Source organism: Thermobia domestica, chromosome 10 (genome assembly GCF_964235325.1).
Source record: "Thermobia domestica chromosome 10, izTheDome1.hap1.1, whole genome shotgun sequence".
Classification (NCBI taxonomy): Eukaryota; Metazoa; Arthropoda; class Insecta; order Zygentoma; family Lepismatidae; genus Thermobia; species Thermobia domestica.
The window spans coordinates 177,648,309-177,674,019 of record NC_137463.1 but is presented as its reverse complement, the minus strand read 5'-3'; the positions used below and the strand labels follow the sequence as shown (position 1 = coordinate 177,674,019).

Genomic DNA, 25,711 nt, shown 5'->3' with positions numbered 1-25,711 from the left:
TGAGTGGATTTAGACACGTGTAGTGTGGTCAGGATTTCCAAAAAAAAAAAAAAAAAAAAAAGAAGTCTAAATAAGGGATGGGTTGACAAGTTTCAATGAGTATTAACGGGAAGGTTTTAATAAACATGATCTAGTGGTAGAAAATGAACCAGGCATCACATAAAAAGGTAATCATTTTAGATTGAAAGAAATACAAAAGTATGAACTAATACAAAGAGTTAATATAGATCTAAGAAAAAATAGGTAAATCTTACTTTTAAAACATTGGATTTACGTAATCAAAACTATTTCAAAAATCCTACTTCACGCTTCACTTAACTGTACTTATAATCTTTTTCGTTTGTCTTTTTTCTTTAAGCTGTCGAAAAACTCAGCTGTCATCAACTAGACTGAAACACATATTTCTGTGTCAGTCCATTTCAAATTCATATGTGAGAAAACTCTTTCCACAAATGAATTTGACGGTGGGATCCTTAGGCAAAAGGAGACGACTTTAAATAAATTTGGCAACTCGGAGCTTTTCTGAAATAGCATTTGCCATTTACTGGCCACACTCATGACGACTCATTAAAAATTGCGGGCTTTAAAGTCGTTTTCTGAGGTAAATTTGTCATTTGGGCGAAATATAGGACTTTTGCTGCCCCGTAGCGAAGCTCCCTGGGACGCGAGACAAAATCATAAAATAAGGGACTGTCCCTTAAAATCCGGGACATTTGGGAACCCTGAGTGTGGTGTTTTACGTGATTTTTCTTCTTGCTAAAAAGAAAAAGAAGTCACGTGCCGTGTGTAGGTACGATAGTTGCATAATACTTGCAGTATCTTTATGTGGTAAAATTAACAACACAAAAATGTTCTTTTATTGTTTTAATTTGGTATATTGTTGTGTATCATTTTGTCTGGGAGCAATGATATGTTGGTTAGCAGAGCCATTCCATTATATATACAATAAATCGAATTTTGAAAACAGTATTACTATCGCTGCCTTCCACTGCAAATTCTACTACTATTTCAAAGGAAAATATTCCCGATCATTTTCCTGATTCTGAAGCATATATCCCGATACCAGATACAGTAACAGAATTGTTAACTGGTCTTCATACTGATCCTAGTAAGTGTTGTTTTTTGCTTGTATGATTAATTTTATTTATTTATGTTCCTGATTAGTAATGGGATCTATGCGTAGGTTAGTTCTTTTCTAAAGAATAAAACAGACGTAAAACCATTAACTTATGGGCAAGAGTGCCGATTTCTGTGTAACTTTGAGGGACCCCTATGGCAGATACGCTTTAGTAGAACAGGGAAATGACTTACCATGTACTGTAGAAATTGGAGAACCTACTTCAACTTAACATTTGCACCCCCCCCCCCATTAGGGGAGCCAATTTAACTTCGGCGGGCCCGGCCTACAAAGCTTCCCAAAATTGATGCCCTTGCTAATGGGATAGAAGAAGAACCCAGAGCCTGTATTTCAGATACTATCCCAGTATTTGGTGTGCCAGTGGTAACCCCAAATTTCCCTAATATTTATCTACAATAGATAAAATTATTTTATTTATTTTGTGAAATATCGTAGTAATATATTAGTAGACTCCTATTTACATCTTGCTAAAACAGATAATAATATACAAAGATCCCATGTTTTAGAAAGATATTTATGTATTTCTGACAATCTACCATATGAAACCTACTAATATGATAATGCCAAGAAAAAAAATATAACCATTTTGCACTAGGAGAAAAATAGACACATTCATTAAAGTGTAAACTAAAAGTGAAATTCAGTTAAATCATAACGCAAATGAAATCCAATCCTTAACAATTCAGTCTGTACACACTATATGCACAATAAGAAATTAGTCAACTCATAACATTTTTAAGAAATTAGTCAATTCATAAATTTTAGCCTATTGTTCACTACTATTGTCACAATTTGTATAATACTTTAATGTTCCCATTTATGGTTCTCTTTTCAGACATTTTATTAGGAACAGTGAAATTAGCTTCTACTGCTTTCTTAGGAAGTTTTGTAGATCGGAAATTTATTCAAAGTATAGATTGTGCCTCATGTCACAAACTTATCAGTCAGGACAAATGCAATTCCACGCTTATGAACTTGATATATAAACAAGACAATAGAAACGTAATGTGCTATTCTACAAAATAACTAGTATGGGTGATTCACGTTGTTGAAAAGGCCCATCGCTTTGTGAACACCCGAATTTCGGAAACTCTTTCCGCCTATATTGTTTCCTTTCTGCAACACGTTTAGTATTTGCAGTGCCTCTTTTCGGGCAATCATTTACTCAAATTAAGTGTAAAAATTTGCGATGTAATCAGGCACGTAGCCAGGATTTCGAAATAGGGGGGTCCGTGACGAAATACTGTGGTTATCACACCAGACGCTCGATATTCTAAATTATTTTAGTGGCAACATATATTCGTTCGTTTATCCAGGATTTCGTAATAGGGGAGGGGGGAGACGTGACATGAAATACTGTGGTTAGACACCAGGGGATCGATCAATCTAAACTATTTTACTGGCAACGGACCCATATTGGTCTTTTAGGACAATAAAATGAGGATATGTTAGTAAGTATTTTAATAAGAAAAACTATGAAGAAATCTTGAGTATAAGAAAATAAAAAAGTATTGAAAAAGATATAGTCTTCCGAGGTCATTCGAACTCGCTTCTACTTGTCTTCTTTCTTCTTCTTTTTCTTATCTTCGTTTAATGCCATCAAGGATAGCAACGAGATACTCTTTCGGGAGTAAAGACATCCTATAAAATGGATTAGAAGTGCCGCGAAATTCAAAATGGCTAATATTATTGGTGATTCTGGACATTTCTTAAGTTCCACCTGAGAGTCTATGGTATCCATGCAGATAGATGGAATTCGGAATGCTTCGTTACAATAATATCCATTTTCAACTCCCCCACCCCCGGTTTCCTCCACACAAAGCTCCTCATAAGAAAGAGTAACCAAACACTTGCTGTAGCTTTATATTTTTGACGCTGATTCATCTTTTTCTTGTTTCTTTTTGTTTCATCCTTCCTTAATATTTTTCATTTCTGGATCCGAAGGCTACGTGCCTGATGTAATAGTTCCAGTGTTGCTGAAGAACATAGCAGATGTTGAAATAGGATGCTTTGAACATGCAAAATTTCTAAATGCCAAGCCATTATTTGGGAAAGTACTTCGTTTGTAATTTTTAAACGATTTCTTCCCGGTGTGTTTATATTATCTTTTATTCTTAATTAATCGATACTAATTGTATTCAATTTTAAAAACAGTTTAGTTTTTGTGATACTATGTGGGGGGACTTAAGAATTCTTTTCCTGTTATAGCTAGCTATTTCATTTCCCTGCTACACAGAGAAAATATTGGTGCACGTAACTAGCGCCACAGCGGATCCTAAAGGAACTAGGCCCTGTTCGCTTGTCTGTGTTATTTGGGAAGGCGCTAAGAGATCGTAGCCGGCGATGGCCTGAGAAACGAATGCTTCTACACGTTCGTTTCTATCCCCCTTCGGACTCCTACACCACATTTGGTGTAATTATCTCTGAGTGACCTCGAAACCTTCCCCCGATAGTCTCTGGAATGCAGTTCCACTCTTTGTGACCAGAAACGTACCGATGAGTTGAACATTAAAGCATCTAGGTGATGGTATATAAATCTACCTGAACGGCCAAACTGACGAAAGGGCGAATAACCAGAAATCAAAGGATTAGATTCGCAGCATGTATAGAACGTAACGTGTATAAATGCTTTGAAATCCTGTTTGCCAATACTTTCACGCTTGCTTTACTTTCTACTCTAGTATCGTCGTTTGAAAGATAAAATAATACTTCGGTAAGAAATTTGTTGTTCATTTTTTGTTATAGTGTCCCACTATTGTGCTTTGAGGCTACAGAAGAAGATGATAACAATGAACGGAATGATATTATAAAGAAAGTAGGGTAGCAGAAAAAGCACGAGAAAATTCACGCACACATTGAATGGGCACCACAATGGTAGTATGGCGAGTACGCACAAGAATCTCCACGTACTGTCGGTGAGCATTCCACCACTGAGTCACGTGTTTCTCAACTATACCATTACTGACGAGAAACGGACATGAACGTGTCATCCGGACATCCGAATCTAACCTAGTCTATTCGACGAACATAACAAAGACATGTTCATGTACAAAAAAGTAGGTGCCATGGACAACGGAGAAAGTCCCTGGGGCCCATTAACCATGCTAGTATAGAGAAAATGGTAGACTCTCATTGAACTAGCTATAGCATTAATACTGTTCATTGGAAAGTTATGGTTTATAGTTCATTCTCTTCATCATGAAACAAGCTTTCCAGAGGTGCTATGTATTGGTGACCATAACGTACTTGAACACGGAAAATTGGGAGAATGTCAGGAAAATTCCCTCCAGAAATCCGTCCCATCAAATTTAGTCCCCTCTGGAGTGGCCCGAGTTAAAGCACACAATCCAAATGTATCATGAAAAATACTGTATTGGACAAGAAATGTGTGTAACAAGTTTTGTGTTAATAGACAGAATAGGTATGAGGATAAAACGTGTATTGTTATACAAGATTTTCCTCATATCTATTCCATTTATCAATACAAAAGTTAGTACACAATTTCTTGTCCCCTACAGTATATTTCAAGATACAATTGGATTGTGTGCTTTAACTCGGGGCCACTCCAGAGGGGGCCAAAATTGATGCGAAGGGATTTGTAGAGGGAATTTACCTGACATTTCTCCCAATTTTACGTGTTCAAGTACGTTATGGATCCCAATATATAGCACCTGTGGAAAGCTTGTTTTATGCTGAAGAGAATAAACTAGAAACCATGACTTTCCAATGAACAGTATTGACGCTATAGCTAGTTCAATGAGGGTTTACTATTTTCTTTATACTAACAGGGTTAATGGACCCCAAAGACTTACTCCAAAAAATTAAGTGATGGCCAAAAGTGTTCTTCTGTGATGAGCCTCTCGTAGACACAAACATAACATGAGTACTAGGATGATGAACTGCTGCATAACAATGAGATACCTGATACTAACCCTGTACAAAGCTGTAGGGAAGCTCATTTTCAATAAAACACACGCACATAGAGTTTATCCGCCTTATGCAGAGTCGTTTTGACGTATGATTAGTGACATACTAAAGGCCTAACTACTGTAGGAAACATATGTTAGTCGAAATCTTTAGTATGGCACTCATCACGCGTTAAAACGACTCTGCATAAGGCCCAATATGTCTCTCTACAAGTAGACTAACGAAGGCTCCTTTCCTTTACATAAGGGCTAGGAGTAAAGGTGATAAGGAAGGAATCAGTAGCTCTTCGAATTTCCAGGAGATTAAAAATAACGATTAATTTAAGAAGGAAGGGATCAGCAAAAACAAAAGGCATGTACTCATAGTGAAATTTATACAAACTTATATAAATTTCACAACCGTAAACGAAAAAGTCAATTATCACAGCAGATGAGGTAGAAAAGTGCATGGAAGATTAAAGGAGGTTGAAATAAAAGAAATAATATTACGAATTTGTGGTTTATACATCAAGCTACGATGAAATGATAAACACAAAAAATTGGCGTAGACAATAGAAAAGGAACTATCGCCACCGAAGAAACGCGCGAATTAAGAATGCAAGTTCGTTGGTAACAAAAAATTACACACTTCGTCATTTCAGCAGAAACCTTAAATTCTGACTCATTTTACTAGCAAATAAGAGTAGTCATATAAATTGAAATTCCCGAACAATGTCACAGAAGCATCTGAATCTTTTATAAATTTAGCTTCGACAAGTTAAACATAAGAAGAGGGAGGAACGTGAATGTACACAGAACATTATTAACAAGTACAGCAAACATTCAGATACGAAAAGCACCACTATGAGTGAAACTATTTCAGTACATTCATAGAAAAGAAAACATATGAGCTATCTAATGAGGTTTACATAGCTAAATACACTGTCACCCGTACACGAACACCTAAGTAAAAGTGAATGAAAAGGGTCTCTTGCATTACGTTTTACCTAGGTATATTATGGCATTTAGGCTGACGAAAACGGTTGATTAATACAAATGAATAATGATATATTAATTAGTCCTATCATGAGCGCAGTTAAGAGGAAATTATCGCCCTCCAGAATAGAGTTGCGGTATTGAACATGTAGCGGCAGTCTTGTTACCAAGTAATCCACTACCTATGAAAGGGTATTTTAGGATTCCCCTTAATGCGGAGTAGCTTGGGCAAGTAATCCTTTTCGTGGAAATTATAAATATACTTCAACTCGAACAATTTATTGTATAATTTCTTCAACATTTAAATAAATTCAACAATAACAATATAACTGCGCTAACACAAAACAACATTGCTCAATATTAACTTGAACCCTTTCCCAATTTGAATAGTAGTCCGGAAATTTTTATACATTCGCATTCCACTACTTTATATTCTAAATTAATTTTACTGGTTGTACTTTTGACAGGTTTCATATATCAAATATCTACACAAATTGAATTTAATCCCCAAATATAACAATATATATATATTAAACTAGTGACCAAAGACATACACTCACCAAAAAGTTGTAACAGTTGGGCCGAAATGGAAAGAAAAAATAGATTAAAATTTAGTACTTACAATTTCCTGACGAGCTGCATATCAATGGCACTTACATAAATTTACACTTAATTATTCAGGCTACTTTCTGTGTAGGAGCATTATTATCCAAACACTATTCCGAAATCACATTTAACTAGTTATCAATTTAACGGACACAATTTCTAAGCTCCTACCCCTGCTTACCTCATGTTTCAATCTAAAGGAAACGTAATAGGTACGGGTAGAATACAAAAGATAGATGGCGTTTTAGTCACTTCGAACAAACGAATATCGGAACCATGACATTGACCTACAGAGCCAATGTTTCCATATACAAGTTTATTTAACTAATCAGCTGATCGAGAGTTTTCAAGTTCTTTTTTTTTTTTTTTTTTTTTTTTGCTGAACTTCTTTGAAATGTCTCAAACATCTTGTCCTACCGATTATACATTAACCAATGTTCAACAATATGTTTTTCTTCGTTGTAAAAATAGCGCATAACTTTTAGTTGAATACTTTGCAGTTAATTAGCTGACGTCTAAGTCTGTATCACTAAATATTAGTGATTTTGTATTGTCCATTATTCGTAACGAAATTTGTATGTTGATGCAACACAATGGTACACGTCTCCTGGATTATTTTTGTGTTAGCCACGAAATTGGTCATTATGACAGTAGAACCGTACTGTTGTGCATACAATTCCATGTGTTATTTATGTTTTAAAAACGAAATCGATACATTCTGTCATGGAATAAGATGTTATAAAACTTTATTAATAGCTTGGTTCAATTTATTGTGTAATAAAGGCCCAACAAGATTATATAGCTTGTTACATCTTCTCGTAATATTATTTTCTTCAAATATTATGCTTTTTTTTTTTTTTTTTTTTTACAATTTATTATTGTTAGTTGCTTTAGAAGTGTTTCGAAAAATGCTTTTAATCGCGATACTCTTGAAACCTTTTGGTAAATATAGTAATTGCTGTGACAGAATTTTAATAAAATAAAATAGAAAATAAATAATGTACATATGTTAATACAGTATGAAGTAAAGGAGGAAATTTAACAATAATGTGTTTTGTTTCGTTTGAAACACTATATTTTATTTACATATTTTCTGTTTGTTTCTTTCCAAGAAGTATGGAACAAATACAAATAAGTATATTTTTGTAGGTTCTCTCGCGCAAGTACATTTGTAGGTTTTCAAGATAATCTTTTATTTTTTTTAATATCTGATATTTATTTGTTTGAACTTCACAACTGATGCGTTACAAATTAAATATTATCCTTTAATGAAACATATTGTTGCAAATTTGGATTTTGAAAATTTCAATAATTACATAAGAATTTATATTAGAACATCATCATCACAGGTATTCTGCCTTTATTGGCAGGTCACTTGCCGCAGCTGAGAAGCTTCCATGCTCCACGGTCCTCCGCTAACCTTTTCGTCTTCGCGTATGATCTTTCTGTTTTAATATCATCCATTAATTGTAGTCTCCTTCGTCCCCTCCCTCTCTTTCCCGCCACCATACCCTCTATGACGTCCCTCATGATACAATCTCTTCTTAGGCAATGTCCCAACCAGTTTCTCTTCCTCTCCCTAATAATATCTAAAAGTGTTCTTTTCTCACTCACCATTTCTAACACTCTCTCATTCGCTTTCCGCTCTACCCTACTAATTCTTTCCATTCTTCTCCACACCCACATTTCGAACGCTTCCAGTCGATTTTCGTCACCGTCGTAATGTCCACGTTTCCGCCCCATACAGTACAACACTCCACACGAAGTATTTTATGAGTCTTTTTCTCAACTCTTTATTCAAGGTCCCACAAACCAGACTTTTCTTCCTCCTAAAGGCTTCTTTTGCCTTTCCTATCCTTGCTTTTATTTCACGTTCACACTTCATGTCATTACCCAGGTATCGAAAACTATTCACTTATTCTATTTTCTCCCCTCCTACTTTTATATTTGACACAGACCCCTTCGTTCCAATCACCATGGATTTTGTCTTTCTAACATTTATTTTCATCCCATATTCCTCAAACCCTTTCTCATTTTTTCTAACATTTTATTGATTTTCTTTTCAGATTGTGCAAGAAGCGCCATATCGTCTGCAAATCTTATGCATCTAACCACTCTACCTCCTACCGAAATGCCATCATCATCATGTAGGCTCTTTTTCATTATCTCTTCTAGATAGACATTAAATAGTGTTGGCGGGAGGCAGCATCCTTGTCGAACTCCCCTTCCAATTGCACTCTCTTCCGTCAGTTCTTCCCCTATCCTAACACTTACTTGTTAGTTCATGCATAAGTTTCTTACGAGTCTTCTATCTTTCCATTCCGACCCTATCTTTGTTAGAACTCCCAACAACAATTCCCAATTCACGTGGTCAAAAGCCTTTTCTAGATCAATAAATACAACATACACCTCTTCTCCTTTTTGTATAAATCTCTCACCGATCGCCCTTAATAGTCCAATAGCATCTTTTATGCCCTTGCCTCTTCTGAACCCGAACTGCTCCTCCTCAACATCTTTATTTGTTCTTCTATATATAATTCTATTCAGTATTCGGAGCAGAATTTTAGCTGCATGAGATATGAGACTAATAGTTCTATAATCCTCACATCTCTTTGGGTTCGATTTCTTAACCATCGGTATCATGATCGTTTTCAGAAAGTTTTTGGCCATTCTCCTGTTCATATATTTCATTGCGTAGTCGCAACTAATGAAAAGGGCGGATATAATTCTTGTTATTGAGCTATAAAGTTATTGAGGATTTTCAAAATTTATCTCCCAAGTGTGTTGTTACATCTCCACAAAGTTTTCATAAAATTTCCAGGAAGATATATTAGAAAAATGAATTGGAATATTTGAACATCTAGTTTCGGTTATTGTCAGTTAGAAGGATTTAAATGCAGATCAGTTAAATTGGACAAGTAGAATATGCAAGTTATATTATTTTAAAATATATTTTTACATAGTTTGTTTCTGCTTGTTCCAGGAGTCCATGTAATTCCATGGGTTTTGAATAAAGAAAGTGTTTGAATAGTGAAAATATGTTAACAATAATGAATACAATAGTGTACTGCTTGTCGTTTTGATTGGATTGTGCTGGACTAGGTTTACACGCTGTATAGAATATTTCCTCGATTTTTCGTTTATAACTATTTCTGAGTAGCAATATCGAAATAAATATTAGAACTTCTTTTGTCCATAATATTAATTAAATTTGTCCATATTTCAAACGACTTCAAAAAACGTTCAGAATTTCAACTGTTTATACACATATTGTATAAATTTTATAATAATTTGATGAGTGTATTATTGGAAAACTACACCGTGAAACACTTCAACAGATATTTGCAGTTTAATTTCATCTCCATCTAATTATGATCTTCGGATCTAGACCATGATAGTCCTTAACGAATTAATTCCATAGTTATGTGTGTGATCATGCATAACTTCAACATGGATACTGGGTACATAAATTTGTTGCTTTTTCCTCTTTAAAACAGTGTGCTTTCCCGGCAGCCTTTTGCAAATTTCAATAGAACCTGCTAATAGTCGTAGCAGATGGACTATAGAAATTAATGCCTATCAATGTTAATATTACAATTTTCTGTATGTTCTCACATAATTCTGTGGAGCGTAGATCCATTAAAATGTTCTCCCATATTTCAAAGGCTGATCATATTAAGTAAGTTTGTAACATACCTGTTGTTTAGGAACATACGTAAATATTTGTAAAAGAAATGATAAAAAAACAGATGTGAATTTACCTGAGAATAAAAAAGCTTTTAAAAACACACTAAAAGGACAAACATAGGACAGTACAATAAATATCAGTTCTTGATAGGTTTGGTGATTTAGCTCCAGATACTGTAAAATTTACGTGCAACTAGCAACAAATTATACTGTTGGAAACTTTAAACCTACAATAATTAAAATCTTCACGTCAATGTTGCAGTTATGCTTGAACATGGGAGCAATGAAAATTATTAATTACGGTATCAACATGTTCAGTCGTTAAGGAATTTTATGGGCTAGCTGTGAAGACTATCATTAGACCAAAATTAAGTTCATTTGAAATCATCGCGAAATATACTCTTTTATACAGAAAATAAACGAAAGATTAATACGCTTATATTTTTGGAATTCGTTAACATACACAGAATTATGGTATTAATAATGTCAGTTATTGAGGATTTTCAAAATTTATCTCCCAAGTGTATTGTTACACCTCCACAAAGTTTTCATAAAATTTCCAGGAAGATATATTCTTTCAAACCAAGGCAGAACCATGGAAATCAGTGCAAATGTTTTAAAAATATACCTGAACGAAAAGATATTAAAGCCAGTAGATTCTTGCTAATAAAAGTAGAATCGTGTAAATTGGCGCAACTATATTGACGTTATGCGTGAGTATACATTTTAATGTTCGTATGTTACATTTTTACACTGCATCCATTGGAAAGTTTAATAAGCTATCTCCAAAAAGTAACGTTTGGTACCCGTCAAATATACCTCATACCACTCGAAGTACAGTACATATATTATTTCGAACAAATGCAGAATTATTGAAATCAGTGTAACTATGTTGCAGTTACGCGTGAACAAAATCATATTAAAGTAGATTCGCATGGTACCATCAAGGAAGTACATTTTTGCAAAGAAAAGTAGAATTATCGGCGCAACCATATTCAGGATTTCGGTGACAACACATATATGGTATCATTTTCGAATAGTCGCAGTTTTACACTACACTTCTTGATGATTTTCATGCACTATCTCAAAAGATAATCATTAGACTTCAGTCGAATTTATGTAATGAAACCACCGAGAAAGTTCATTATTTTAAATGAGGAAAAGATCATTTAAGTTGACTCTCCTGTATTGAAATTACGCCTGAACATACACATATTATCTATAAGGTAATTACAGGTTTCACACTGCAAGCATTGAGATGTTTCATGTTTCATTTTCATATTTGCCATTATAGTTTAATCAAATGAGTATAGAATATTGAAAAAAGTATGTTCTTTCAAACAGAAATCGTACACTCTCTTCATCCAAAATCCCATGGAATAAATATATTACTAAATATGCACCTGTACTGTCTGATATACCTATTATCGAGTTACTGAAAGGTTGCTTTTGACAGATAGCTGCACATGTTGTGAACAAAATGAGAGGAAGGATTGTACGCCAATCAAAACAGTATTCTTTCACGCTGTTGCTAAGCAACAAAGGTCACTGACCGTGCTGTTGCCGGTTGTTCAGACGACTTGTTAAACGTCTTAAGTTTGTCACCAGAGCCGCTGTCTCTGTTGCAGAGACTTTGGCAACAGCGCCTCTAATACTCCACGTGCTCTACCCCACTGTCAGAAGCCACCTTTACTTGCGCATACAGCAGAGTAAGATTGAAATAATTCTCTCTTCTATGAACTAAGGCTTAATGCTGTAAGTGTTTTAAGATTTTAGTAAGCGCATACGAGTATTATAATTGTATCTTGTTCCGCTTCCGCTTCCTATGGCACTACGTATAGTGCCACATAGTCTTTATGATTCAATAACAAATATGAACTCAATACGTTCTAACACTAAAAGCAGTTGCAATTACCTTTATCATTATCATCATTATTATTAAAATGATCTCTGCTTACCACTAATAATTCCATGAGGGGCGTATTTTTCTTATTAAATATGCATAATAAGTACGGGAGTCGAATAGTTAAACAATGGATTAAATAGATTACATACTGTTAAAAATATAATGCGTTTTATTGCTTTTAATTAATATGTTTGTAACATGGTTTAATCAACAGGTCTATTTCAAATAAATGTAAAATATAAAATAATAAATGAATTGTTTTCAAGCTGATAAAGTAGTAATAGTTTAATTCATTATTTAACATTATTTAGATATTGCAAATTATTGCTTTATCTGCGACGTTTTACTCATTGCCTTTCAGAGTACAATACACTAAAGTTTTACTTTCATTAATACGTGATATTAAATATTTCCTTGTAAAGTTTAATTTGAAACCACAGGGTAACTTTGATTTCAATTACTAAATAGCATAATGAATTACTACTTACCTTTCAGGCTTCAGCAGACCAGAATTTACTGCAAAACATAGCCCAAATGGCGTTTTGATTGGTTTCTTTTCGTGTGTTGTTTTGAAGATCAACTCCATTAATGTTGCTTTTACATTGTTCCTGACCTGGAATATACATAGTTATTGGCTTCACTAAACAAAAAAAAAAAAAAAAAAAAAAAAAACAAACAAAAAAATCTTTCAACAACGAACAGATTTCAACTACGTTGAATGTGATACGAATCAACTTATGTACATTTCGCAGATTTATTAACTCCATTTTATACCTATTAATAACACACACGTTAAAGGTCGCCACGGGCCGGAAATTTTAGACCGGGCCCGGCCCGGCCCGGCCCGTGAACTTATAATGTGAGGCCTGACCCGAGTGCAAAATATGTTTTAGCCTTTAGGCCCGAGCCCGGCTCGAGCTAGTGTAATAGTCAAATGAGCTCGTAATAAGCTCTAATTAGAGAAACTTAATAATTAACGCAAAATTTTACTTTTATTTACAATAATTAGAGGTCTAATTTTGCATTTTAAAAGATTACATAATTCACGCGAATATAAAGGTTATCGTTTACACTTACTGGCTATATGAATTCTCTAAAGAAAATGGTCACTCATATAAATTTTGTCTTCCTTAGGCTCGGTGCTTAATTGTTGGACATTAAACTAAATATTTCATTTCATTTTATAGATTCTCATGAAATGAAATACTTCAAATATTTAAAGCAAAATATCAATGTGTCCAAATTCTTATGGAAATGGATGTATTCTGGACTCAGATAATCCTCAAAGCAGTCATAGTCGATTGCTGTGTAGGAAAAGAATGGAGTCCACACTCTTGCTGCTCAAACTTTCAGGTACACATAAGCTAAGGATGTTTATTTCTGTTACTTTGTTTTTCTCTCCACTACACAATTAGCTTTACTTAGGTCAGAAAAAACCCGAGAAATATGGTTGTATATTAGGGTGTATCGAAAAAAACTTTTTTTCGAAATCCGGTTACGGCTAGTGCGGATTTTTGGCCAAATGTCATCAATAAAACGTATAAAAAATCTCAACTCGATCAGACAACTCCTTCTGCTGCCGAGTAGAGCCCAAATATTAGAAAAATCAACAAAAGATTCAGTTTTCAACTGATTTTCAAAAAAAAAAATTTTTTTAAATATTTCCTATATTTTCCGGTCTTTTAAATTATTGAAATAGCATTGGAAAGGAGAAATAAATACATAAAATAAATTTGTTACGGTTATTTCTGTACACCACAAGCATAAAAACCTAGTTAATTATTTGTAAAAATGCACTGATTTTCTGGCGTATCGTACAATTAAATTTTAATATAAAATTATTGAAGTCTCTTGAAGAAAACACTTTAGTGCTAAATTCTAAGAGCAATAATAGTAGACCCTATAAATAATTTGCTCCCAATGCCGTATGCATCTGCTTATCACACTAGATTACCTGCCGCCCACCGCTCCCCGAACGCCTCTTCTCTTTTACTTGCCCAGCTGAAAGGATTTGCCTTATCAGTCGCCAGTAGTCAACCAGCTGTGTCGAACGTGATTGTCGCTGCTTGAGTTATTTATTAGTGCTGTAGGAAATTTTAACTAAATAATTTGTTTTCGTGTGAAGTGCAGTATGTAGAAGTGAGAACAGTGTTTCAGTTGTGTTAAGTACTTTTTATTAGGAAGAGATTGACAGATACGCTGACGTTATGGCATCGACAAGTTTGTTACGATCTGACGTTAGGAATAGCATTATGGGGGCCCCCAAGGAATTATGTAGAACACAGCTACCAACCGTTGAAATGTATTGAGACAATACCTATGGGAGCGAGAAGAAAAAAATGAGAATTACGGGATCCCGGAAAGAGCCTTCAACAAAGGATTTATCTTCTATCGTCGCCAGGAAGATTGTAGAAATTTGGGATTACGCCTCAATCAGTGACGAAGAAATTTTCAGTGTCAGAAGGATTGTTGCAATGATATTGAAGTACCATAATATTGTCCGTGACTTGCGAAACTCAGCAAAGTCCGGTTTCCAAACTTCTGCGAAACGAATTGCTGATTTTCAACAGTCTGCCAAAAATATTTAATTTGATATAGCCTTTTGTAAGTGTTCCGATCCTCTTGCCTGCAACTGCGAAAAAGGAAGAAAAGTGCCAGTGCTAGAGGCGTCTTTTCTTCTAGATCAAAGAACCTCAAGTTTGAGGCGTAATCTCAATTTTCTACAGTCTTCCTGGCGACGATAGAAGATAAATCCTTTGTTGAAGGTTCTTTCCGGGATCCCGTAATTCTCCTTTTTTTCTTCTCGCTCCCATAGGTATTGTCTCAATACATTTCAACGGTTGGTAGCTGTGTTCTACATAATTCCTTGGGGGTCCCAATAATGCTATTCCTAACGTCAGATCGTAACAAACTTGTCGATGCCATAACGTCAGCGTATCTGTCACTCTCTTCCTAATAAAAAGTACTTAACACAACTGAAACACTGTTCTCACTTCTAAATACTGCACTTCACACGAAAACAAATTATTTAGTTAAAATTTCCTACAGCACTAATAAATAACTCAAGCAGCGACAATCACGTTCGACACAGCTGGTTGACTACTGGCGACTGATAAGGCAGATCCTTTCAGCTGGGCAAGTAAAAGAGAAGAGGCGTTCGGGGAGCGGTGGGCGGCAGGTAATCTAGTGTGATAAGCAGATGCATACGGTATTGGGAGCAAATTATTTATACTATTACTGCTCTTAGAATTTAGCACTAAAGTGTTTTCTTCAAGAGACTTCAATAATTTTATATTAAAATTTAATTGTACGATACGCCAGAAAATCAATGCATTTTTACAAATAATTAACTAGGTTTTTATGCTTGTGGTGTACAGAAATAACCGTAATAAATTTATTTTATGTGTTTATTTCTCCTTTCCAATGCTATTTCAATAATTTAAAAGACCGGAAAATATAGAACATATTTTAAAATTTTTTTTTGGAAAATCAGTTGAAAACTGAATCTTTTGTTGATTTTTCTAATATTTGGGCTCTACTCGGCAGCAGAAGGAGTTGTCTGATCGAGTTAAGATTTTTTATACGTTTTATTGATGCCATTTGGCCAAAAATCCGCACTAGCCGTAACCGGATTTCGAAAAAAAGTTTTTTTTCGATACACCCTATTGTATATTTAAAATTTTACGGCCTGAGCCCGACCAGAGTTCGAAGTGATCAGTGCTTTGAAAGCCCGAGCCTGTGCAGACCTCTAATACACGTAAAGCAAATTATGACAATATATATATATATATATATACAAATCGTCTTATTTAACATTTCTATTTACCAAGTCCCAACTTCTCAAACAACTGGTAAGAATTCTTTTCTTGAAATATACAGTTCCTTTTCCCCAATGAGAAATATTTCATGAGGATAATGTTAGTTTTGAGTAGTAATCCTTTTTACTTTCTCTTCGTAATATCAAGTAACAAGAAATAACATTTTTCAGTTTAATTTCCCACGATTATGTCCCCTGGGTTAAGGGAGACGGATGATTAAAGCAAGTGAAAAGAGATGAGAGAATTGGTCGAACGAGAATGTGAAAGGAAACTGAAGCACCGCGATAGAACTCACGGACACGATGTTGTCCACCACCAAGTTATTTGGATGAAGTGAAAAGTGGTTTCCTGAAATTCAATTTTATATAACATCCTTTCTTGATTATAATGGAAATGAAATTATTCTAATTTATTATATAAGACCTGTGTTAATGTTTCTTTTACCTTTGATCAAATCAGTATCAAATCATGAAGAATGAGTAACAACCGTATAATGTAATCGTAAATATTAGATTAATAAAGTTGAATATACTTTATGGTAAGTTCAACATCATCTGCACCCGCTAAGATTTGGTTTTCATCTTCACTGGCACGACTGGGAGATGTAATCCTTTAGAATAGAGTCTCTAAACGAACCGAGAAAGAACGTGGATGATAAGTGAAATGTTCCCAGATGAATCTTGGAACGACAAGTGGGTGGTAGAAAGATACCACCAATATACATTAATCCCTCGCGTTTCAAACCTCAACTCTGATTAGTTCATGAGGAATGTCGCAAAATCGAAAAAATGGGATTAATTTATACTTCAAGAATGGCTCAATCGATTTTGTTCAAACTAGAATGTATGTACAGGTGCATACAAGGGCTTCGTCTGAAAAATTTATTTTGAACTATGATGGTCTGCGAGCACAATTATAAAAAAAATAAAGTTTAGATGTCCCTTTAACCCTGGAATCACATATATTTTTTTACAAAATTGTCACGTGTAGGTCATGGTCAAAATTGGCCGAAAACTAATCATACCCTACCTATAAGGGGGCAATTGCAAAAAAAAAAAAAAAAAAAAAAAAAAAAAAAAAAAACAGCTATTGATGTAGATTCATCTGGGGCCATTTCAGTAACTTATCCATCCATGCTCTTTATTGAGTTTACGTCTTGGATACGCGGAGAATATGATTTGTACTGAAGTAATACTGTATGATACTTTTAATTTTCCCCAGATCTTTAAAACGTTTTGATCAGGCGATCTCAAAACAGTGGTTGTTTTAGGGGTGGTAGAAAATAAAATATTATCTAAGAGTAAATACTTCTCTTCCAAAGCATAGATTGTACACATATCGATATTTTTCTTTGTCGGTTCAGTTCTTTCTTAGTTGTTTGAAGTACAAAAGATAATATAATAGTTGACAAATAACGAAGTATAGGCAAATAGTTACAAAGAGCGTTTAATTCACTTTTTAAATAAAAAATATATAAATATCTTTCTAACTATTCAAGCCTCCTATTCCCCTTATTAATACTATTTCCTAGCTTTAGATTGTGTTCTTCATATCAAGAGTCATTTGTTTTGTAGACCTGCAATATAGATAGTTGCATTTCTATTTCATCTTGGCAATTGATACCACCTCTGTTTCTACGGTGTAGATATCTCTATGGAATGCATGGGACGTCTCATATATCTGCTTTCTTCCATTCCGGGGGAAGTTTTGCGACGACTCACATTATTTTTTATCTCACATAATATTTCATTTTACGATATTCCATTTAAGCAAATTTCTATGCTTCAAAAGTCTTAAATGTTAAGCCAGGTGTGACTTGATCCTGAAACGGCCAAATCTGGTTTGCGTGGCAGCTAATATTGATCTTCGTCACATAACCTGAAAGTATCACGATCACGAAGTCTGATAATACTTCGTAAAGATTAAAAAAAAAAAAAAAAAGTGCTAGGAAAGGAAACTTATACGTTTCATACTATTCACTTCTCAACTTAATTTTAACTTCTGACATTAATACAGTTCTCTATTTCGGTCAATTTTCCATATACCTGACATTTCGAGCTATAATCTTATCTTTGTTTGCTATTCTATTAAGACACCCAAATTCAAGCCAAAAGTCGTTTTATATAAAGATTTACTCAACATTAACAATGAAACACTTTAGTATGATGCTGCATTATTGCCATCGCATCTAACAAATTATTTTCCTTTTTTGAGTTACCAATTATCTTATGTAAATGACCTAATTTCGCATCTCTTAAACATTCATATCTGCTTGAGAAAAAATGCGTTTCTCGTTCTCCTTCGCCCGACTTACAGATGTAATTCGAATTTTAATGGCTTCTATCGATAGAGCGTATAGTAAATTTAAGATATTGCATAAATTAAATCTATCAAATTCAAATGACAAATTTGAGGAATATAGAATTCTTAGAAATAGATGTAATCAAGCCGTGCGTAATGTAAAATTAAAATTTTCCTACACCCTGATCGAGAATAATAATATATTCAATCTCCTGAGAATGAGTTGAGTTGATTTGGAGTTTAACGTCCCTTTTAGTAGCGAGGCTATGTGAGACCAGATCTACTGATTAACGTGGAATCCAAACCACATGAGCTCCCGTTTGGAATCGAACCCGGGTCTCCCACGGAAAAGGCGCGTACGTTAACCGCTTAGCCACGAAGGCATCTTTGGAGAAATCTGAAGTTACTTGGCTTTTGTGTCAGTAAAGAAGCCTAACTTGATGTAGCTGAGTCTTTCTTTGCCGATTATCTTAATAAATATTTCTGTAGAATTTATACTTCTAGCTCACAGATGAAAATGAAGTGAAATCTTTAAGGTTTACGACCCATATTTATGCCTGCAAGGTTAAAGGAGACGGTCATGATAAGAAATGAGTGTAATGGTGGAATGCAGAAAGTGGAAGGAGACGGGGAACCCCGAGAATACCCACGCACAATGGGTTTGTTCACCAAAGTTATCTTGGCGTGAACTGGTATCGAACCAAGGACTCCATGCACCAGAGGTGAAAGCTCTACCACTGAGATCTCCGCGGCCCTAGCTAACAAATAAATAGAAGATCTGATAATGCTGCATAAAAACCCTAGTTATATAAAAATTGTTTTTTCTTTCACTTCTGTTACCCCACAGAATGTAATGAAAGCGATTAAGAAGATAAAATTCAATTCTAAAGGTGCAAATCAGATGAGCATACTTTCGATTATGAAAACATTACCTTTCGCCATCTCCGAATTATCAATTTGTTTAAGCTTTCCGTTACTACCCGCACCTTCCCAGAATTGTGGAAAACAGTACGAGTTCTGCTTCTCCTTAAGATTATGAATGTCTGGTCTCCAGAAGTCTTAACGCTTATTTCAATATTATTTTCGCTATCTAAAACTCTTTAAAATATTATAAGTGACCAAATGCGTATGCACCTTCGAAGGTATAACCTTTTAGGTCAATTCGGAGTTCGTAAATTTTGTAGCACTTCTACAGCCTTTTCTACTGTCTGATGATATATGTTCTGCTTTGGTCAAAAGGGAGATAAACATAATTAACTTACTGAATTATACGAAGCATTAAAGTAAGTAAACCCGACATTTTTCTAAAGAAACTTGTTGGATACAAAATTATTTATGACAGAAAACAGTATGTGTAGTTGCCAACTTATCTTCTGGTCAGCAAAATCTTCTTTGTGGAGTTCCTCAAGGTAATCTTTTAGTTCCTTTTCTTTGTTTTTATGTTAATGATTTGCCAGAACTTGTAGAACATTGTAAGTGTAACACCTATGCGGAAGATGTTCTTCATCAAGGCAAATAGATACATGTATGACAAAGATTTGAGTAATTACGCTAAATGGACGGCAGATAATTGATTAAATGTAAATCCACTCAAAACAAATTCAATTTTAAATACTCCCAAACGTACAATTACATTAATAGATGCTTCATTTGTTGTCAATGTAACTTGAGACGACATAGATATTCCCTTCTCTTCCTCTGTGAAAAATCTTGGCATAAAATTTAACAAATATTTAACATGGTCTGATTAATTAACACATAATCCTAAAAGGTTTTTGGAGTTCTTCATTCTCTCAGAAAGTTGGGAAGAACTTTTCACCAATACAGTTGAGTAAAAATTTTGTTCATACTCTAGTTGTACAACATGTTGAGTACTGTTATACCGCTAAACTGACGTTGATATACATTTACAAGTTGCAAATATTCGACTTGAGGAAGTATGTTTCAGGTTTCATTACATGCATTATTCTTTTCTAAAACGTCCTATTCTAGAAGATTTTTTGAGAATTCTATATAAATCTAAAGGTATAATAGAATTGCATTGTTCAAGTGAAGGGTTCAGTAACTCAATCAAATTTGGTTATCAGAATATTGAAAAAAAGTTTTGTTAGACATATTTGTAGAAGTAAAATATATATATTATATTCCATCATCGTTTCTGTTCCGATCAATTCCAGACACTTTAGATTAGATGCTGCATATTATATACCAGCTGTTACATTCAGAAATAAGCTTGGTTTTGTAATGCTGCTTATTTTGCAGATGAATAAAACATTATGTAGTAAACCATCAGTCTATACTCTGTTACAGGTCACAACTACAGAGTCATATTTTTATTAATTCTACCAAGTATCTGATCAGTAATAATCGCAAGTATTCAAAATATAAACATCAAACTGTAGTAAAACTTGGAAATTTCTGTAACAAAATCTTTCAAAATTCTGTATATTTACCATATTTTGAACATCAGTGAGAGATTCATTAAACACGAAGGTAATATCGCTATATTTCTTCAGTTGTGCGAAATTCGAAATATTGAGAGATGCAACTGCTTCGATGTAGTTAGAGTAGTAATCAAACGTTTCTTTTGACAATGATTTTCCAAATTTCCTAGAAATAGAGAAGACATTATTAAATATAAATGAGATGTGGATGTAGTTTAGTTATGGTACTGATTTTTCATTATTATTGAATGATTAATACTTTTAAAATAATTTATAAAATAATAATAAACTTAGATCTTGTGCAAATAATCCACAATATTATTACCATGGAACGAGGATTATATTTATATACCAATCGACATATCTTATTGATTTAAAGAAAATGATATGCGTGAGTGTAAAAGGTCATTCTCTTTCTCGACAACATTTAACTCTAAAATCAAAATAATGCTGATGGAACTATGCTTAACATCTTGCTAAGCAGGAACTCATACTAGAATACAGTATTACCTCGTACATCTCTTCATCATGACACTAGAATACGTGTAATAAGTTAACGAAATATATGCAGGAATTAACAATAACTTTTAATTTTACTTTCAGCTTAACTAAAGTTTCTGAAAACATAACGTACATGACCGGGTAGACCTTATCGATATGAACTACCGGACATGCTTCAGGATAGATTCATCTGCGTAGTTTTGGAATGATGGAAAAGAAGATATGTCATCCGTTTGCAATAATAATTGACAGTTTTTATATTCCTGCAAGAAATGATATATTTATGCGCTGTGTATGTAGCAAATATGTTTGGAATAACTGGCATGCAAATACCAAAGCTAAATAACTGGTAGATTTTCATTAGAGTTTAATATAGGACGAATGTGTACAAAGGCTAACGGAAACAATGGTGATGATCCAAGTGATGAACTCAGAGAAAACCGACGCATGGAGTTGGAGTATCTGTCTGACACAATAGTCACTTGACCTGAACAGGGATCCAAACAACGATCTCACGAGCTAGAAGACAGCCGTTTAGGACTGAGATCCTTGTTAACTAATAAATAATATATATTGTGTGTTCACTAACGGAGGCACACATAATCTTTTATGCAAAATTTTTCTTGCAATAAATTTAAATTTATAGAAATTCGTTTTAATACTTGAATCAAACTTTATACTTTGACGAGAAAAAAGTATTAAATACATTCTTTCACAAATGGAAAATAATAGCATACATTTTGGCACATCATTAATTATATTGAATTGAGTTGCATGATTTTTATAGCTTTTTAGATACCTTTATTCATTCATATCACTGCATTTTTAATATTATATTATTACTATATTTAAATATATTATACGTGTGTTGTATAAAAGTTAAAAATCGATTTCACTTTCTAATTATAATCTTATACCTAAAGAGGAGCTCCAATGCTTGCAAACTCTCATATTTCGGAAAAATTTCATTTATTAATGAAGTTGTATAGTTTTAGCTCATTGTTTCACTTTTACACAGGAGTAAAAGTGGATTTGAAAAGGATGGGGGACGCATGACGTCACGCCATCCCCCCGGCCTATCTTTGCCCATTGTATATTTTTAGGAAATGGGAGGACGCCATAGGTATATTTTGGAAGTGGGAGGACGGCGTCCCCTAGATTTCCCCCTCACTTTTATCCCTGCTTTTACAAATATACATTATGAAAGCCTTCCGTCTTTCTTTATAGAGAAAATTAATGAGATTTTATTTATTTTACTTAACATGTGATACTTTAGCTTAACGGAGAAGTATGAGTAAACAATTAAATACAGTAGAGCGTCGAATATCCGAAGTAATTGGAGGACATGGGTGTTCGGAAAACTGGTTTGTTCGGATAATCGAACTGTACATGTTTATTTGCCAAAAAGAAGTACTGTACAGTAAATTTATTCATAAAAACAGGCATCTCTTTAAGTATTACAAAGTAACGTACAAAGACAACTTTAGTAGAAATATATAGTATGTGGTACAGTTTATTAAACAAAAGTATGTACATATTACATACACATTTTGCATGAACAATACACACAGTACACAAAATTAACGTTTAAAAAATCCTTTATTTTCGTCTGTCTAAGCAAGCCTACACGCTTACGAGCTGCTAAGTCACGTACTTTTTTCATTACAGATATCTGAAAGAGCGAGTACACAGTTCGGTTAAGCGGTCGTTCGGTTGACCGACGTTCGGATAATCGACGCTCTACTGTATTTTTAAGTAAGTACTGTGGTGAAAGTATCGGAAAAAGTTTAAGAACCGTAGAAACATGATTAAATGTTACTTTTTCTACAGAATATCATGCCGAATGAGACAAATAAATAAATTGAATTAACTTAAGATAGGTCGAGTTAATGCCTTTCAATTTTTTTTTTTTTTTTTTTTTTTTTTTAGAAGTAATACTTAAAACTTCTTACTGTTTCAAGAATTTCTTGATGGATCTCCGCAGGTAGAGGGGTTCATTACACATAATGAAAGCTGGCAGCCTAAATTTCCATTTATCTCTATCCCGGTCAATAGTCAGCACTGTTGGATTATTCTGAAACTTTTGCCATGAATGTATTATAATAATTAGTGCTCCACTAAAGGCCGCTGAGAAGAGTATGATCCAAAGAAGTCTGAAACGGAAGATACCAAATAAATTTAATAGTAAGGAACACAAATTAGAATTTAGAGAACCATTACGTAAGTTTTTCGCCTCAAACTTTGGTAGAAGTTAGTTTATTCTGAATACTAATACAAAGTGAATTTCTTAGGACTATAAAATAGTAAGTAATTCACGTTTAGTTTCTCATTTAATACTTTACTATTGTAAATAACATCATGCAAAAAATATACACGTAGTTTCCTATTTTATAGTAACTTTTGTACATAAAATTATCTTTAGTGTAATCATTCAGTCTCAAATTCAAAATTACATAAAACTAGTGATATTGAGCATTGAAGAAGTGAGTAACTCAACTCCATACTATAGCAGTAAGACCCTGCAAATATACACATAAAATAGAGGAAAACATGTTTTATAATATTGGGAAGAGTACGACCTCTTCATATTGAAATATTTAAACTATAACTAATTGAGACACTTGCAATCTCCCAAAAAATATGTTGTATTCGACAGAATTGTGTATTTTACGAAAGCTATCATATATATATATACATACATACATACATATATATATATATATATATATATATATATATATATATATATATATATATATATATATATATATATATATATATATATATATATATATATATATATACTTAATTAAATTCTTCAAAAATAGGGGTTAATGAGCCCAGTGTTTTTATTGTATTGAACTGCAAGAAGGATAACTATCTGAAAACCTCAATATTTATACTGAACATCATATTGTGTTAAAATAGAATCTGTTTGAGAACATTATTCTAGAACATATTTTAATAGAATCTGGAGGAGAAGATATTCACTCTCTCGATGCCAATTGATTTATAATCCAAGTAGTGTAAATGATAGTAAAGCCTGGAGAAGTATACCATATTTCATGAAAATATTTTTACGAAACATATCTGGAATCTTTTTTTAATCCCTAAGGTGTTAGTAAATAAACAACATTAACTGTTAAATTCGCCACTCATACTGTCTGGTTTTAACCCCAAGTTCTGAGGATTACAGAAAAGAGTAAAATAATATATATATATTTATTGTATAAAAACGGAAAGAATTTTAGAAAATTTACCGTGAAAGTCTAAAAGTAAATGAGATACTAAAAGAATAAACCCATTACTTTATCGTACATTAATTTTATTTCCCTTTAATTTTGATGGTTTTAGAATTCTGAAAGAAAATGTAATATACATTATGCCAAAATTAAACATTTTTAAACGAAAATTAGCGTGGAACATATTTTTGAAATTGAGAAATGAAATCGTTATGTTTTATGTTCCATTATGCCGGCTAGGCTAAAGAAGACGGTAATGATCAGAAATGAAGGAAATGGTGGAATGAAGAAAGTGGGAGAATCCCAAGAGAACCCCCGCACACGGGCGTTTGCCCACTACAAAGTTCTCTTGGCGCGAGCAGGGATCAAACCAAGGACCTCATGCACCAGAGCTGAACGCTCTACCACTGAGCCATCGCGGGTCCATTTTTGAAATTGAGACTGATATCAAATTCACTCTTTCATTGTTGTCAGATTTTAATCCTCAACCGTGGGAATATTTCCCGTGCCATAAAAAATTACATTAAATTTAGTCGTATTCCATTTTTTTAAAAGTGATTTATATTGGAAAATTGTCTTACCCCCTTTACCCCCCTTTACCCCCATTTGTACTTGATGTCTTGTAACCCAAATAATAGGGTTATTTCCGCGTATTGGAGGAAGACAAATATGAAGTTCCATCAAAATCGTATATATTTTACAATAGTTATCATGAAACGGACGGAAGAACGAATAGTCACATGGACAGACTGACAGTTACAAATGATAGTGGAGTCAAATAGCAGAAGCTTGTCTGACACTTGTTTAAACTAGATATATATCTGTAATCTCAATGATTTTGCAAGAAGAACGTGCACAATTGTAGATTGATGTCAGTTACGCAATTTTGGAATAACGGAATTGAAATTATTTTAGTACATTGGCTTCAGAGAACATTACTCGGCTAGCTCCCAGCCATATCACCTTTTATTATTTATTTCATATGTGTAAGATTTTTGTTTCTTTTTCACACACACACACACACACAAGAAAGAATATTATTTAGGATTTAAATTTCTAGGCTTTCAGTATCTATGGCTATTTAGTCGATCGCATATGAGGGATGACGTAACTCGGCGAGCACACTATCCGGGAAAGGATAAAATCGGCATGGGACCTATAAGTTAG

The 25,711-nt window shown here is 33.8% G+C and overlaps 1 protein-coding gene across 4 annotated transcripts in view; it reads right to left on the bottom strand.

Annotated features, from left to right (window-relative positions):
- The window catches only part of LOC145662855 (uncharacterized), a 426,736-nt gene that overhangs the window by 272,503 nt on the left and 128,522 nt on the right, over positions 1 to 25,711 (bottom strand). For 3 of the 4 annotated variants that reach the window (XM_081728788.1, XM_081728787.1, XM_081728790.1), the window contains exons 3-5: positions 23,255 to 23,455; positions 20,811 to 20,967; positions 12,727 to 12,851 (exon numbers count right to left, since the gene is read on the bottom strand). In XM_081728788.1, the coding sequence (XP_081584914.1) occupies positions 12,727 to 12,851; positions 20,811 to 20,967; positions 23,255 to 23,455 (483 nt within the window). The remainder of the gene's footprint in view (positions 1 to 12,726; positions 12,852 to 20,810; positions 20,968 to 23,254; positions 23,456 to 25,711) is intronic. The other variant, XM_081728791.1, reaches the window with a different exon arrangement.